An 18,377-nucleotide genomic window follows, 5' to 3' on the forward strand; every position below is an offset into this window, starting at 1 on the left:
GCCCCTCCCACCAAGCTATGCACAGCCCCTCCCACCAAGCCAGATACAGACCCTCTGCAGGCCTCTCCCACCAAGTTATGTACTACCCCTCCCACCAAGCTATGTACAGCCCCTCTGCTGGCCCCTCCCACTAAGCTATGCACAGCCCCTCTGCTGGCCCCTCCCACTAAGCTATGCACAGCCCCTCTGCTTGCCCCTCCCACTAAGCTATGTACAGCCCCTCTGCTTGCCCCTCCCACCAAGCTATGTACAGCACCTCTGTCGGCCCCTCCCACCAAGCTATGCACAGCCCCTCCCACCAAGCTATGTACAGCCGCTCTGCTTTCCCCTCCCACCAAGCTATGTACAGCCGCTCTGCTGGCCCCTCCAACCAAGCTATGTACAGCCGCTCTGCTGGCCCCTCCCACCAAGCTATGCACAGCCCCTCCCACCAAGCCATGTACAGCCACCTCTGCAGGCCCCTCCCACCAAGTTATGTACTACCCCTCCCACCAAGCTATGTACAGCCCCTCTGCTGACCCCTCCCACCAAGCTATGCACAGCCCCTCCCACCAAGCCATGTACAGCCCCAATGTAGGCCCCTCCCACCAAGTTATGTACTACCCCTCCCACCAAGCTATGTACAGCCCCTCCCACTAAGCAATGCACAGCCCCTCTGCTTGCCCCTCCCACTAAGCTATGTACAGCCCCTCTGATTGCCCCTCCCACCAAGCTATGTACAGCACCTCTGTCGGCCCCTCCCACCAAGCTATGCACAGCCCCTCTGCTGGCCCCTCCCACCAAGCTATGCACAGCCCCTCCCACCAATCTATGTACAGCCCCAATGTAGGCCCCTCCCACCAAGTTATGTACTACCCCTCCCACCAAGCTATGTACAGCCCCTCTGCTGGCCCCTCCCACTAAGCTATGTACAGCCCCTCTGCTGGCCCCTCCCACTAAGCTATGCACAGCCCCTCTGCTGGCCCCTCCCACTAAGCTATGCACAGCCCCTCTGCTGGCCCCTCCCACTAAGCTATGCACAGCCCCTCCCACCAATCTATGTACAGCCCCTCTGCATCTATTGCATAGAGAAGAACAGAGAGACAGTGATGACTATAATAAGATATGTCATACGAATGGGAAGATTTTTTATGAGCATGTTAATTAAAGGGGGGGAGGGGGTTCAGGGAAGGCGAGAGCCGCACAGATTAAACGTCATCTTCATTACTTACAGGGGGTGTTGAGGAAGCAGTGCGTTGCTAGGAGCTTCAGCGAATGAACCTCAAATAAGACGCGGTGGAAGAGAAGGTCGTGCGCAGACGGACGTTTATTCGGGGAAGTCGAGAGACACTGCAGGATAAATTCCTGGGAAAGAAATGTTACAAAGTGTCAATGCGGATCACTTTACATGCCGAGCTGAACTCCAGCCAGACGGTCCCTCCTTCTCTTCTCACACCTTCATATTGGGGTCCTCCAAGGCGTGGATCGCTCGCTTCACATTCTCCTCCAACACTTTGTCCCCATTGGACTGGATCTCCAGCACGCCCATCTGCAAGACAACAATGACGGCTCATCACAACCTGCACACTGTTATCCAATCACAGTGTTCCATCCTACACATTAATCCACTCCCACCCCCGCCTTAATTATAAGAGAAAGGTCTGCAGAGCGTCGCATTGTGCCCACCTTTTTCCTACTACAAACTTAGCATTACATCTGCAGAGCATCGCCCTGTGCCCACTTCTCTTCTACATCTGCAGAGCATCACCCTGTGCCTGCTTCTCTTCTACATCTGCAGAGCATCACCCTGTGCTTGCTTCTTTTTTACATCTGCAGAGCATGACCCTGTACCCGCTTTCCTTCTACATCTGCAGAGCATCACCCTGTGCCGCTTCTCTTCTACATCTGCAGAGCATCACTCTGTGCCCGCTTCCCTTCTACATCTGCAGAGCATCACCCTGTGTCTGCTTCTCTTCTACATCTGCAGAGCATCGCCCTGTGCCCACTTCTCTTCTACATCTGCAGAGCATCACCCTGTGCCTGCTTCCCTCTACATCTACAGAGCATCACACTGTGCCTGCTTCTCTTCTACATCTGCAGAGCATGACCCTGTACCCACTTCCCTTCTACATCTGCAGAGCATTACACTGTGCCCGCTTCCCTTCTACATCTGCAGAGCATTACACTGTGCCTGCTGCTCTTCTACATCTGCAGAGCATCGCCCTGTGCCCGCTTCCCTTCTACATCTGCAGAGCATTACACTGCATTACCGGCGTTTTTGAGCGTTTTTGAATGTTTTTTCCGCCAAAAAACGTCACTTTGAACGCAAATTTCGGGCGTTCAGAAAAAAGCCAATAAACTCCAAAGCTCATTAACACTAAAAAAACGCCCAGGTGTGCATGGGCACATAGGCTAACATAGAGTTCAGTTTATGGGCTTTAAAAAAAAAAAAAGCCAATAAACTGCAGTTTATCAGCTTCAGTGTGCATGGAGCCTTAGGCTGCATTCACACTATAACGCGGCGTACGCTGCGTATTTTGCCGCGATTTGTAAACTTTTTTTTTTTTTTTTTTTCACAAAACATTTTACATTGATGTATATGCCGAACGCCGAAAGCCGCCTGAAAAAAAGGGTCCGGGACTTGTTTTCAGGCGGCAGGCGTACAGCGTTTCGGCGTTCGGCGTGAGATGTGAACCATCTCATAGACATCAATGTAAATTCGCCCCTCCAGCGGCAAGAGCGTCGCGCTTCAGGCATATATACGCCTAGGTGTGAATGGGCTTTTAGGCTGCATTCACACGTGAGCGTAGGTCGTTCGGTCGTTCGCGCGTATTCATGCTTATTTGCGCGTTTGCACACAGCGTCGTCCGACGTTTTTGTACTTCGACGTTTTTTATTTTAGCCAATAGGAAAAATTATCATCTTTTCATCACTCTTGCTATGTTGGTAGATTTTTTTTTATCTTATGCCTGGGTGAAATGTTCTATTGATTAAAGCGACAAAACACCCGTAGCAAACACTCGTTGTCGCGCTAGTCGCTTTAATCGAGCGTTTCCATTACTTTCTATGGGAAATGGAAACGATCAAAAGCGCCCAAACTGCCCGATACGCGCGTCCAGGGCCGTTTGAATGAATTTGGGGCCCCAAGCAAAATGGGGGCCCCCAATCACCCACCCCCCCCCCCACACGCAAAGCCTACGTTAGCGATTAACAATTTTTTTACACCCATGTTCTTACTCAGCCCCCCCCCGGTCCCTATGTTTTTCTATTCTAACCTCCCCTTCTTCCCTGTAGGCTGTCGCTGTAGTGTGGCCGAGCTTCTCTTCCTCCTGTCAGTCCGGTGTTCTATCATTATGGGTCCCCAGTTCCCAATCAGATAGTGCCCGGGCCGGGTACCGTGCGGTACAGGAGATTCAGTTTCATGTGTTCCCGGCCGGACTGAAAGGAAGTGCGCACTCAGTGTGCACTTCCTGTCAGTCCGGCCGGGGACAGGAAACTGAATCTCCCTTACCACGCGCAGTACCTGGTCAGACTGACAGGACTCCAGGAGGCAGGAAGAGGAGCTCGGCCACGCTACAGCCTGGGAAGGGGATGTTGGGGGCCCCAGGACAGCTCGGGGCCCCAAGCAATTGTTTGTTTTGCCTGTCCTTTAGCGATGGGCCTGCGCGCAACAAAAAAAGGGTCCGGAACTTGTTTAAGCTTCAGGCGTTCGGCTTCAGGCATTTGGAGTGGAGATGTGAACCATCTCCATAGGGAATGATGTATTTTTTCCCCTCTAGCGTTTTTGAGCGTCGCGCTTCAGGCGACAAAATGCTCAGGTGTGAATGCAGCCTAAGTGTGCACTGCGTTGAGGCAGCCCGTTGTTTTCCCATTTTTCTATGGGATGGAGGGATGAAAGTTACCAGCAGGTAATGTGCTGAACATGTGAAATGATACAATGTAACGAAGTGTGATATTACTGAACACAATGTGAGAAGTCCTGATGAAACAAAAAATAAAAAAATGTTACATCCAGAAATAATCACATGAACGGAATGTGTGGGCTGAATTCGGAAAGTTTTTGTTTATGCCAAAAAAGGTCTGGAAAATGAGACGTGGGCTCCCATCCACACTCGGCGCTGGCCGGTGAGATCTGCGGAGCGGTGCAGGAGGTCCCAATGTGCCAACATTCCCAACCGTGATAGAGGATCACGTGTTCATCCCAAAGATCCCGGAACTCTTCCCGTGAGCCAATAACACAGGGAGAGGATCAACAAACAATTTCTATTCCCCCCGCAGCCATTCAATGTTTTTACAAAAAGGATAAAGTTACACCAAAGCACATAAAATCCTCCCCAAATTTTTGAGCCCCCCCCCCCCCAGCAAACCCAACATATACATGTGCACGAACGTAAACGCATGCGTCATGGCACCAACGCATGAAAATATTTAGACCCTGCATATCTCAATAAAGAGAACCTGTCACCAAAAAACATCACATAGGGGACTTAACCACTTGACCACTGGGCACGTAAACCCCCTTAATAACCAGACCAATTTTCAGCTTTCGGTGCTCTCACAATTTGAATGACAATTACTCAGTCATACAACACTGTACCCAAATGAAATTTTCGTCCTTTTTTTCACACAAATAGAGCTTTCTTTTGGTGGCATTTAATCACCGTTGGGTTTTTTATTTTTTGCGCTATAAGAGAAAAAAGACTGAAAATTCTGTAAAAAAAAATAATTTTTCTTTGTTTCTGTTATAAAATTTGGCAAATTTAGTATTTTTTCTTCATTCTTTTGCATAAATGTGAAAGATGAAGTTACGCCGAGTAAATAGATACCCAACATGTCACCCTTCAAAATTGCACACGCTTGTGGAATGGCGCCAAACTTTGCTACTTAAAAATCCCCCATAGACGACGTTGCAGGGTATTGTGGGGTATTGCAGGGTATTGTGGGGTATTGCAGAGTATTGTGGGGTATTGCGGAGTATTGTGGGGTATTGCGGAGTATTGTGGGGTATTGCGGAGTATTGTGGGGTATTGCAGGGTATTGCGGAGTATTGTGGGGTATTGCGGGGTATTGCGGGGTATTGCGGGGTATTGCGGAGTATTGCGGAGTATCAGCTATCAGCGGCGATTTACCTTGATCCGTGATCAGCCGGGCCCGGAGGACCCGGCGGTCACGGAGACTCCCGTGTGCGCGCCCCACAGGGCGCGCGGGAGCGCGATTCTGGGAGGACGTACATTGACGCCCTCCCAGAGTTAAGCAACCGCCTTGTAGACGTATTTCGTCTATAGGGCGGTTGTTAAGTGGTTACATTTTTATATATATATATATATATATATATATATATATACATACATATACACACACACAGTAAAACCTTGGTTTGCGAGCATATATCGTTCCAGAAACATGCTTGTAATCCAAAGCACTTGTATATCAAAGCATTTTTTTTACAGGGTATAAAAGAGAAGAGAGGCACCTCGAAGTGTAGCAATAAGTTGCTAAATGTTGTAGCTTTCTTTAAATGTAACCATATTGCTACACTTAGAGGCGCCTCTCTTCTTTTGTTATACTCAGTGGTGACATGACGCTACTCTTATATCAAGACATCGCTTGTATATCAAGGCAAAATGTATTAAAAGATTTAGTTTGTCTTGAAAAACACTCTCAAACCAAGTTACTCTCAAACCAAGGTTTTACTGTATATATATATATATATATATATATATATATCCTTTATATATATATATATATATATATATATATATATATATATATGTATATATATATATATATATATATATATATATATATATATATATATATATATATATATATATATATATATATATATATTTATATATCTCTATCTATATATATATATATAGCAAAATGAGAATTATACCCAAGCACATAAAATCCCCCCCCCCAAAAAAATTTGAACCCACCCCGACATAGCGCGAACGAACGTAAACGCATGCCGCACACGCTGGAGCGAGAGCAATAATTCTAACTCAGGACCTCCTCCGTAACACTAAACTGATAGCTATAGGGGGCCTTTGAAGCATCACAATGGGGATCACTGCAAGATAAGTATTTTATCAGGAAGGCTGCACCAAAGTACATTTGTCTTTTAACCACTTAAGGACCGGACCAATATGCTGCTAAATGACCCAAGGGGTTTTTACAATTCGGCACTGCGTCGCTTTAACAGACAATTGCGCGGTCGTGCGACGTAGCTCCCCAACAAAATTGGCGTCCTTTTTTCCCCACAAATAGAGCTTTCTTTTGGTGGTATTTGATCACCTCTGCGGTTTTTTTTTTTTGCGCTATAAACAGAAATAGATCGATAATTTTGAAAAAAATTCAATATTTTTTACTTTTTGCTACAATAAATATCCCCCAAAAACATATATAATTTTTTTTTTCCTCAGTTTAGGCCGATACGTATTCTTCTACCTATTTTTGGTAAAAAAAATCGCAATAATCGTTTATCGGTTGGTTTGCGCAAAATTTATAGCGTTTACAAAATAGGGGATAGTTTTATTGCATTTTTATAATTTTTTTTTTTTTACTACCAATTGCGGGGATCAGCGATTTTTTTCGTGACTGCGACATTATGGCGGACACTTCGGACAATTTTGACACATTTTTGGGACAATTGTCATTTTCACAGCAAAAAATGCATTTAAATTGCATTGTTTATTGTGAAAATGACAGTTGCAGTTTGGGAGTTAACCACAGGGGGCGATGTAGGAGTTAGGAGTGTGTGTTTACAATTGTAAGGGGGTGTGGCTGTAGGACTGATGTCATCGATCGAGTTTCCCTATAAAAGGGATCACTCTATCGATGCAGCGCCATAGTGAAGCACGGGGAAGCTGTGTTTACATACGGCTCTCCCCGTTCTTCAGCTCCGGGGAGCGATCGCGACGGAGCGGCTATAAAGGAATAGCCGCGCCGTCGTCCCGGATCGCTCCCCGCGGGAATCCGACTGCCGCATGTAGCGGGGGGGGGGGGGTCCCGATCGGACCCCCGACCCGCGGAAAGGCAGGGACGTACAGGTACGCCAATGTGCCTGTACGTGCCATTCTGCCGACGTATATCTACATGCGGCGGTCGGGAAGCGGTTAAGGTTAACACTGCAGCAATAACGCAAAATGAGCGCTGGCAGATAATACATTGTACTTTCCCCTATAGTATCAATGAAACAACTTTTGTTGTAGTACTTGGCCTTTAGAGAATAAAATAGGCCTATATGTCCTGTGATGGTAAAACATGACCAGTGCCTCGGGAATTGAGGCAACTCAGACATAGGCATTCGGTGACCTGGACAGTAATTTCCATATGTTCAGACACTAGGGTGACCACGTGTCTCGGATTGCCCGGGACAGTCCCGCATTTTGCAGGTCTGTCCCGGGCACAATCTGATGGCCCCAAAAAAAGCCGCCACATCACCGCTTTACTCACTGACAGTACTTGTCCTGGCTGGGAATGCCTGGAGGAGCACAATTCTGACCCCTGCTTGTGATTGGAGAAATCATAAATCCCTCCTCTTGTGTCCAATCACTGTGCTGTGATTCGTTACAGCACAAGCTGATTTTTGGGAAGGGAGGGGTGTCCCTGAATGGTAGTTTGGAAATGTGGTCACCCTATCAGACACCGCCGGCCTTGGCACTGGCCAAATGAGGGACATCTGAGAAGTAGAGGTTGCCACTTATAAACCTGCTTTTTGGGACTCGAGGATGGTGATCAGACCAGTGCAGACTAAGCACAGGCAGATCCTTCTAGAAATGTATGCACAATGTTTTTTCCGCCTTTTTGAATTTTTTTGAGAACCTTATGATGTTCTGTGAGATCTGCAGACAAAAGAGGACTCACCTCAAGAGCACACATCCCGAAAGAGAAGATATCCACAGCGGTACACTCTTCTATAGCTGGGGGGGAAGATGGGAATCATCAGAGAGGAGCAAACAGGGATAGGCAGGCCCAAAAGAATACTGAAATGACATAACTTAATAGAAATGACTGGCTGAAAGATGGGTGCCATGTATGGAGGGTGGTAGGAGGAGGCAGTAGTATATATGATACGTATGGTGCTATGTATGGAGGGTGGTAGGAGCAGGCAGTAGTATATATGGTATGTAGAGTGCTGTGTATGGAGGGGTGATAGAAGCAGGTAGTAGTAGTATATATGGTATGTATGGTAATATGTATGGAGGGGTGGTAGGAGCAGGCAGTAGTATATATGGTATGTAGAGTACTGTGTATGGAGGGGTGATAGAAGCAGGTAGTAGTAGTATATATGGTATGTATGGTAATATGTATGGAGGGGTGGTAGGAGCAGGCAGTAGTATATATGATAAGTACGGTGCCGTGTATGGAGGGTGACATGGTATGGATAGGCTTGGTATGGAGTAGGTAGTAGGGGACACGGTATAGATAGGCTCGGTATGGAGTAGGCAGTAGGGGACATGGTATGTATAGGCTCAGTATGGAGTAGGTAGTAGGGGACACGGTATGTATAGGCTCAGTATGGTGTAGGTAGTAGGGGACACGGTATGTATGGAGGAGTAGGTAGTAGGGGACACGGTATGTATAGGCACGGTATAGTGTAGGTAGTAGGGGACACGGTATGGATAGGCTCGGTATGGAGTAGGTAGTAGGGGACACAGTATGTATAGGCTCGGTATGGAGTAGGTAGTAGGGGACACGGTATGTATTGGCTCAGTATGGAGTAGGTAGTAGGGGACACGGTATGTATAGGCACGGTATAGTGTAGGTAGTAGGGGACACGGTATGTATAGGCTCGGTATGGTGTAGGTAGTAAGGGACACGGTATGGATAGGCTTGGTATGGTGTAGGTAGTAAGGGACACGGTATGTATAGGCTCAGTATGGAGTAGGTAGTAGGGGACACGGTATGTATAGGCTCGGTATGGAGTAGGTAGTAGGGGACACGGTATGTATAGGCTCAGTATGGAGTAGGTAGTAGGGGACACGGTATGTATGGAGGAGTAGGTAGTAGGGGACACGGTATGGATAGGCTCAGTATGGAGTAGGTAGTAGGGGACACGGTATGTATAGGCTCGGTATGGAGTAGGTAGTAGGGGACACGGTATGTATGGAGTAGGTATGGTGTAGGTAGTAGGGGACACGGTATGGATAGGCTCGGTATGGAGTAGGTAGTAGGGGACACGGTATGTATAGGCTCAGTATGGAGTAGGTAGTAGGGGACACGGTATGTATGGAGAAGTAGGTAGTAGGCAGTAGGGGACACGGTATGTATAGGCTCAGTATTGAGTATGTGAAGGAAAAGAAGATGCGCTGATTAAATGAACCAATAAATGTGTGATAAAATTCAATGGATCAACCTCAAATCTCTAATTAAAAAGATAATAAATTATATAATGGTGGGATAGAAGTGAATATATATACAATAATAAATATATAAAAATAAAGTGCCCAAATAAATAAATGAATAAGACTCCTACTGAAGGAGATCAAAACAAATTATTGTGCACAGACAGTCCAAATAATAGTGAAAAGAATTTTGCAGGGTAAGTCCATAGGTCTGTGTAGACTTCCTCCTCCACCAAGGAATGAAAAACAAAACACCGCAAACAAGTGCTCATGGATGGCACCTTACCGCAAAAAGTTGATCTCCTTAATCAAAAGGAGATCGCAATAAGCATAGGTTTGTGTAACATCAAAATCCTCTTATGTTGATATCAGCAGATCCAGCATCCAGCCTCACATGAAATAAGCCAAAAGGAGAAATCGCCATAGTATAATAACGTTTATTGAAAACAAAAGCTAAAAGACAGGCAACGCCAAATGGCCCCTTACTTGTAAGGTGCCTTAGCCCGGCACTGAGGCTGGTCTGCGTTGGATGATTAGGGGAAGAGCGTGGATCTCTCTTCCCCTAATCATCCAACGCAGACCAGCCTCAGTGCCGGGCTAAGGCACCTTACAAGTAAGGGGCCATTTGGCGTTGCCTGTCTTTTAGCTTTTGTTTTCAATAAATGTTATTATACTATGGCGATTTCTCCTTTTGGCTTATTTCATGTGAGGCTGGATGCTGGATCTGCTGATATCAACATAAGAGGATTTTGATGTTACACAAACCTATGCTTATTGCGATCTCCTTTTGATTAAAGCGGGAGTTCACCCATTTATGAAAAAAAAAAAATTCTCCCATAAGGTTCCTGCTCGTTCGGTCTAGGGGAATCGGCTATTTGTAGTAAAATATGAGCTGTACTTACCCGTTTTCGAGCTGCATCTTCTTCCGTCGCTTCCGGGTATGGGTCTTCGGGAGCGGGCGTTCCTTCTTGATTGACATTCTTCCGAGAGGCTTCCGACGGTCGCATCCATCGCGTCACTCGTAGCCGAAAGAAGCCGAACGTCGGTGCGGCTCTATACTGCGCCTGCGCACCGACGTTCGGCTTCTTTCGGAAAATCGTGACGCGATGGATGCGACCGTCGGAAGCCTCTCGGAAGACTGTCAATCAAGAAGGAACGCCCGCTCCCGAAGCCCATACCCGGAAGCGACGGAAGAAGATGCAGCTCGAAAACGGGTAAGTACTGCACATATTTTAATACAAATAGCCGATTCCCCTAGAGAAAACGAGCAGGAAGCTAAGGGGAAAAAGTGCCCTCTAAGGGTGAACCCCCGCTTTAACCACTTAAGCCCCGGACCATATTGCTGCCTAAAGACCCAAGGGGTTTTTACAGTTCGGGACTGTGTCGCTTTAACAGACAATTGCGCGGTCGTGCGACGTGGCTCCCAAACAAAATTGGCGTCCTTTTTTCCCCACAAATAGAGCTTTCTTTTGGTGGTATTTGATCACCTCTGCGGTTTTTATTTTTTGCGCTATAAACAAAAATAGAGCGACAATTTTGAAAAAAATGCAATATTTTTTACTTTTTGCTGTAATAAATATCCCCCAAAAACATATATAAAAACATTTTTTTTCCTCAGTTTAGGCCGATACGTATTCTTCTACCTATTTTTAGTAAAAAAAATCGCAATAAGCGTTTATCGATTGGTTTGCGCAAAATTTATAGCGTTTACAAAATAGGGGATAGTTTTATTGCATTTTTATTAATTTTTTTTTTTTTACTACTAATGGCGGCGATCAGCGATTTTTTTCATGACTGCGACATTATGGCAGACACTTCGGACAATTTTGACACATTTTTGGGACCATTGTCATTTTCACAGCAAAAAATGCATTTAAATTGCATTCTTTATTGTGAAAATGACAGTTGCAGTTTGTGAGTTAACCACAGGGGGCGCTGTAGGAGTTAGGGTGCACCTAGTATGTGTTTACAACTGTTGGGGGGTGTGGCTGTAGGAATGACGTCATCGATCGTGTCTTCCCTATAAAGGGAATGACGCGATCGATGCGCCGACACAGTGAAGCACGGGGAAGCCGTGTTTACACACGGCTCTCCCCGTTCTTCAGCTCCGGGGAGCGATCGCGACGGAGCGGCTATAAACAAATAGCCGCGCCGTGGTCCCGGATCGCTCCCCGAGCGGACCCGACCTCCGCATGTAGCGGGGGGGGGTCCCGATCGGACCCCCCACCCGCTAATAGGCGAGGACGTACCTGTACGCCCATGTGCCTGTACGTGCCATATTGTGGACGTATATGTACATGCGGGGGTCGGGAACTGGTTAAGGAGATCAACTTTTTGCGGTAAGGTGCCATCCATGAGCACTTGTTTGCGGTGTTTTGTTTTTCATTCCTTGGTGGAGGAGGAAGTCTACACAGACCTATGGACTTACCCTGCAAAATTCTTTTCACTATTATTTGGACTGTCTGTGCACAATAATTTGTTTTGATCTCCTTCAGTAGGAGTCTTATTCATTTATTTATTTGGGCACTTTATTTTTATATATTTATTATTGTATATATATTCACTTCTATCCCACCATTATATAATTTATTATCTTTTTAATTAGAGATTTGAGGTTGATCCATTGAATTTTATCACACATTTATTGGTTCATTTAATCAGCGCATCTTCTTTTCCTTCACATACTCTTGAATATTGGGGTTGCCCCCCAAGATTTTTTAGATTGCAGCTTTTTATACACTTTTGAGATTTATATATCTTACATTTTTATTTATTAATTTAATTTTTTTGGCGCGAATATTCACTCTTCTCAGTATGGAGTAGGCAGTAGGGGATACGGTATGTATAGGCTCAGTATGGAGTAGGTAGTAGGGGACACGGTATGTATAGGCTCAGTATAGTGTAGGTAGTAGGGGACACGATATGTATAGGCTCGGTATGGAGTAGGTAGTAGGGGACACGGTATGTATGGAGTAGGTAGTAGGGGACACGGTATGTATGGAGGAGTAGGTAGTAGGGGACACGGTATGGATAGGCTCGGTATGGTGTAGGTAGTAGGGGACACGGTATGTATGAAGGAGTAGGTAGTAGGGGACACGGTATGTATGAAGGAGTAGGTAGTAGGGGACATGGTATGTATAGGCTTGGTATGGAGTAGGTAGTAGGGGACACGGTATGGATAGGCTCGGGAAGGAGTAGGTAGTAGGGGACATGGTATGTATAGGCTCAGTATGGAGTAGGTAGTAGGGGACACGGTATGTATAGAGTAGGTATGGAGTAGGTAGTAGGGGACACAGGTATGGATAGGCTCGGTATGGAGTAGGTAGTAGGGGACACGGTATGGATAGGCTCGGGAAGGAGTAGGTAGTAGGGGACACGGTATGTATAGAGTAGGTATGGAGTAGGTAGTAGGGGACACGGTATGTATAGGGATGGTTGTTCTTTTCTCTTACAGCCGTACTCTGGAGGGAAGAAATGGATGGTTCGATGTTCCTCTTTCTGCGTCTTCAGCGGAGTCCGGAGATGGTCTGGCATAGGAAGCTCTGAGAAGATAAATAAAGAGACTAAAATTAGGAACTGAAAATGTTCCGTATAAAAATCACAAAACACGCCGCTGAGGAATGAAAACAGATTTTTTTTTTTCTTTGAACAAATATTGCACATAGCAGGGATGGGGGTGGGGGGGTAGAAAACGGTCAGATCCACCAGAAATGTGACGAATAAATTGTGTGCGGCCCTCTGTAGGACATTGGAAGGTTACCCGGAGTACTTGGCGAGCGAGGAGCGCACAGTTCCTCATTGTTCAGAGCCGTGTGGGCCGACAATCAGTTTCGGCTTTCATGAATTTCCTCCCTTATGTAACGTTGCAGAATAGGACAATGGCGGGCACTGTGTCAGGAATGTGGTCAGCGCCATCCTCGTCCTTATTTCCCCGCTTACACGCGCTGCTGTGTTATGCTTGTTAGGAGGTCAGTAAACGCAGACGGAGCCCACATCAAAGAGTTCTCAGAGATTTTCATAAGTAAATATTTTAAAGTTGAAAAGTTTACACACACACACACACTGGGTCATTTCTGTCCATCATCATCTCCAAGATTGCTCTTAGGCAGCGCCCTCCCTTCCCCCTGGCATCCTGGCACTGACTAGCCTTCTAAGGCTGCAAAGGGAATCTGTTAGTAAAGCAATATGGCAGCAAGTGACTTACTGACTCTACAGGCTTGTGTAGCACTACCCCCGAAGGAGCTGCTGGTTTGATTTGGGTGGCACGTTACCTCTTTCTTACCGCCGTCTAGGGTACTGGATGAGAGCTGAAATAAAATTTAGGGCCCGGATTCACAGACACTGCTGCCGTAGCGTATCTCCTTTACGCTACGCCGACGCAGCGCAGAGAGGCAAGCATGGAATTCACAAAGCACTTCCTCCCAAAACTGCACTGGGTTTCTCAGGCGCAAGCCGGCGTAGGTGGAAGTGGGCGTGAGCCATGCAAATGAGGCGTGACCCCATACAAATGATGGGCCGAGCGCCAGACAGATACGTATAACGAACGGCGCATGCGCCGCCCCGTGGACGCATTCCAGTGCGCATGCTCAGAATCACGTCGGAACTACTCCCTAAGATACGTCGGATCACTGCCTATGGCGTGAACGTAACCTACGCCTAGTCATATTCACGTCCTACGTAAACTACGTAAAATACGTTGGCTTGTGTTCCTTTTGCATGGATGCTGCTGAGTTACACCTCCTTTATGGGGCATAACTTTACGCCGGACGTATGACTTTACGCGCACTGCGTCGGACGGACGTACGTTCGTGAATCGGCGTATCTCCCTCATTTGCATATGTGAATAGAAAATCAACGGGAGCGCCAAATACGTCCAGCGTAAATATGCGCCCACTCTACGCCGGCGTGGGCAAGTTACGTAGATAGGATGAAGCCTATTTTCAGGCGTATCTTAGTTTCTGAGTCCGGCGCATAGATACGACGGCGCATATTTGCACTTACGCGGCGTATCTGGAGATACGTCGGCGCAAATGCTTTGTGAATCCGGGCCATTGTCCACACTGTCGATGTCTTTTCTGTGCTTTATTACACAACGGGGTAAGATGATAAAAGTAGTTGTAGGGCAGTGATGGCGAACCTTGGCACCCCAGATGTTTTGGAACTACATTTCCCATGATGTGCATGCACTCTCCAGTGTAGTTGAGCATCATGGGAAATGTAGTTCCAAAACATCTGGGGTGCCAAAGTTCACCATCACTGCTGTAGGTGAAGGGATAGAAGAAATGGAAATGGCGGATTACGGGTTAACTGGTTACTGGAAACACTCCTGCTTAAAACGACAACTTTCGTCGCCACTCTAGCCAGAGTGGGTACAGTGCACCTAGATAGGCCTCTCTCACCAGCCTGGCAGCCAGAGTGGGTACAGTGCACCTAGATAGGCCTCTCTCACCAGCCTGGCAGCCAGAGTGGGTACAGTGCACCTAGATAGGCCTCTCTCACCAGCCTGGCAGCCAGAGTGGGTACAGTGCACCTAGATAGGCCTCTCTCACCAGCCTGGCAGCCAGGGTGGGTACAGTGCACCTAGATAGGCCTCTCTCACCAGCCTGGCAGCCAGGGTGTCACTCGGAGCTTTAGCGAAGTCCCTGCCACAGACCTTCCCAAAGAGTGGAGATATTCTAGGTCCGAAATCCTTCTCAAACTTGGCTTAGCACCCGGATCTCCTTCAAGCAGCTTTAGTGATTTCAAGACTGACAGGCGACCATCATTCCGCCTCTCAGAACGATGTGTCCTTCGATGAAACAACAGGCCTTTCCCGGAATACCAGCCTCGTGCTCGGTATTCCCCTGGACAGGTTCCTCATCGGTTGGCTTCCTCCATCGGGACGGACAGCCCAGGACCACTTGCAAATTGCAGACCCAGTCTACCCACTGGGCCTACAAGTAGGGTTGCCACCTTTTCTTCAAGTCAAACCCGAACACTTTAGCGGCCCACTGCAATTTTTTTTATAGTATAACCTATACATATATTTTGCTATTAAACACTATTTCTGATCATATGAAGTTAATACCAAGAGTTCCCCTTTACATCAGAGTCCTCAGAGTTCCCCTTTTAAATCTGAACTCGCAGAGTTCCCTTTCACTGTAAGGGGGAACTCTGCAGACTCTGATGTAAAGGGGAACTCTGGGGGCTCTAACATAAGGATGCTCTGGAAACCATGATCTAAGGGGGAACACAGGGAACTCTGATATACAGGAGGACTCTGATGTAAGGGGGAACACTGTTGCCTCTGGTGTAAAGGGGAACTCTGATGTAAGGGGGAACGCTGAGAACTCTGATGTACGGAGAAGACTCTGATGTAAGGGGGAAAACTGTGGCCTCTGGTGTAAAGGGGAACTCTGATGTAAGGGGGAACGCTGAGAACTCTGATGTACGGAGAAGACTCTGATGTAAGGGGGAAAGCTGTGGCCTCTGGTGTAAAGGGGAACTCCAATGTAAGGGGTGCTCTGAGAACCCTGACTCACCTTTGTGTACTCAATCAGAGGCAGGAGAGAATAGGGAGAGGGGGGGGGGGAATTCACAGACAGGGATGGATGGTGAGCTCACTCACCCCCTGGCAGTTAGCACCTCTCATCCAGATGTATCTGAGGCTGCTGGACTTTAAATTTCCGGCCCCAACTTTCCCTTTCTAAGGCACAGCACTGAGGATTGGAGTGTGGGGCAGACACAGAGGTGACAGGGTGGGGAGGGGAATAGGTGTAGATCGAGCCCACTCTCACTCAGTGTGAAAGAGACAACTGCAGCTATAAACCCTGCTGGCAAGCCATAGTTCAGGCTAAATAATGTGTCCGGGTTTCAGGCTTTCTGAAACCCGGACACATGATTCCAAACCCGAACTGTCCGGGTGAATCCTGGACAGGTGGCAACCCTAGCTACAAGATAGATTAGTTGCTCCGGACCAAAGTGGTCCCGCAACCAGGAACACTTTAACACATACCCCGTCCAGGAGGGCCACACACGGGGGTGGTAGGACGACTGCCCAGGTCGGATGGCGGCGGGGACGACGATGCAAAACCAATGGCATCTGTCCCCTAAATACCTATGAAAGTAGCCAGGCGCTACACTTGTAAAAACCTTGGGCTGCTGTCATCTATAGTCATGCTTCACAAACTAGCCGCTTGCCAACGGGCTGGCCGTCATATGACGTCCTGGGCTTTGAGTGGGGATATCTGAATGACGGGTGCAGCTACAGGCATCATTCAGATATCGGCTTTTTCAGCCAGCGATTCCCTACACCAGGGGTCTCCAAACTTTTTAAACAGGAGGCCAGTTTACTGTCCCTCAGATCTTGGCGGGCCGGACTGTGGCCATTGGGAGTAGAAAAGGTCCCAACGTCAATAAACAATGCGCCGTCTTAAATGTCAGCGGGAAGAATTGTGCTCCATCATTGGGAGGAATTGTGGCCTATTGTTTGTGTCATTGGGTGAGATTGTGCTCCTTTGTTGGTGGGTGGAGTTGTGCCCCATCATTGATGTCAGTTGGAGGAACTGTACCTCATTGTTGGTATCGGTGGAAGACCTAGTGCCCCAAGGGCCTGATAAAAGCAAGCAAAGGGCCACATCTGGCCCCCGGGCCGCAGTTTGGAGACCACTGCCCTACACCATAAGAATGATCATAGCAGCTGGTCAACCGCTTGATCGTTCTTACGGGTGGCGAGAGGGGACGTGTCCCGACTCACCGCTGCGATCAATGAGTCGGAGAACGTAGCTACCCCTGGAGGAACCCTAGGGTTCCATGAAACACCGGTTGAGAAAGGTCACTCTAGTCTAAAGTCATGTGGAAAGCCTTCCCAGAAGAGGGCTGGTTGTTATGGCAGCAAAAAGGTAGAACCTCTATATTATTGGGCGTGAATGTCCAACAAGCTTGTAAAGGTGCGAGGATCAGGTGACCAATAAAGTGTATAGAGAAGGAAGCAGAGCTGGTGCAAGGATTTTTGACACCCTAGGTGAAACCTAATTTTGCTGCCCCGTGGCTCCACCCCTGACCCCACCCCTCTTTTCCCTGCCTATGTAAACCCCACCTTTTTAATGAAGCGCCCATCAAATGCATTCTCACCAGTGCCTATTAAATGCACCTTCACCAGCGCCCACCCAATGCACCTTCACCAGCGCCCACCCAATGCACCCTCACCAGCGCCCACCCAATGCACCCTCACCAGCGCCCATCCAATGCAGCCTCACCAGCGCCCATCCAATCCACCCTCACCAGCGCCCATCCAATCCACCCTCACCAGCGCCCATCCAATGCAGCCTCAGCAGCGCCCATTAAATGCAGCTTCACCAGCGCCCATCAAATCCACCCTCACCAGTGCCTATTAAATGCACCCTCACCAGTGCCTATTAAATGCACCCTCACCAGCGCCCACCCAATGCACCCTCACCAGCGCCCATCCAATGCAGCCTCACCAGCGCCCATCCAATGCAGCCTCACCAGCGCCCATCAAATCCACCCTCACCAGTGCCTATTAAATGCACCCTCACCAGCACCCACCCAATGCAGCCTCACCAGCGCCCATCCAATGCAGCCTCACCAGCGCCCATCCAATGCAGCCTCACCAGCGCCCATCCAATGCAGCCTCACCAGCACCCATCAAAGACAATTTGCCGCCCCCCGGCTCCACCCCTGACCCCACCCCCTTTTCCCTGCCTATGTAAAACCCACCTTTTTAATGAAGCGCCCATCAAATGCAGCCTCACCAGTGCCCATCCAATGCAGCCTCACCATCGACCAGCAAATCCAGCCTCACCAGCGCCCAGCCTCACCATAGTTGCCAACATTTAAAAAATATTTTCATGGACACTTTTTTTTACAAGTGCTATATTTAGAGTAGCTGAGATCCCCTATGTTCCTCTATACATCACAGTAGTAATCACAAAAATAAGTGAGTACTAATAATGGGGCAGAACAAATATGAGGACTGAGATTTTCTTTAGTTGAACTAACAAAAGTGTGCCAATTCTAGAGCTGGTAACATTGAGGGTATTCAGT

The 18,377-nt window shown here is 47.7% G+C and overlaps 1 protein-coding gene across 1 annotated transcript in view; it reads right to left on the reverse strand.

The window, feature by feature from the left end:
• The window catches only part of NRBP2 (nuclear receptor binding protein 2), a 177,985-nt gene that overhangs the window by 39,435 nt on the left and 120,173 nt on the right, over positions 1-18,377 (reverse strand). Inside the window, exons 8-11 of the mRNA XM_040355086.1 lie at positions 12,785-12,874; positions 7,852-7,907; positions 1,436-1,528; positions 1,212-1,344 (exon numbers count right to left, since the gene is read on the reverse strand). Coding sequence (XP_040211020.1) covers positions 1,212-1,344; positions 1,436-1,528; positions 7,852-7,907; positions 12,785-12,874 — 372 coding nt within the window. The remainder of the gene's footprint in view (positions 1-1,211; positions 1,345-1,435; positions 1,529-7,851; positions 7,908-12,784; positions 12,875-18,377) is intronic.

The sequence above is a fragment of the Rana temporaria genome, chromosome 5, assembly GCF_905171775.1.
Source record: "Rana temporaria chromosome 5, aRanTem1.1, whole genome shotgun sequence".
Taxonomy (NCBI): Eukaryota; Metazoa; Chordata; class Amphibia; order Anura; family Ranidae; genus Rana; species Rana temporaria.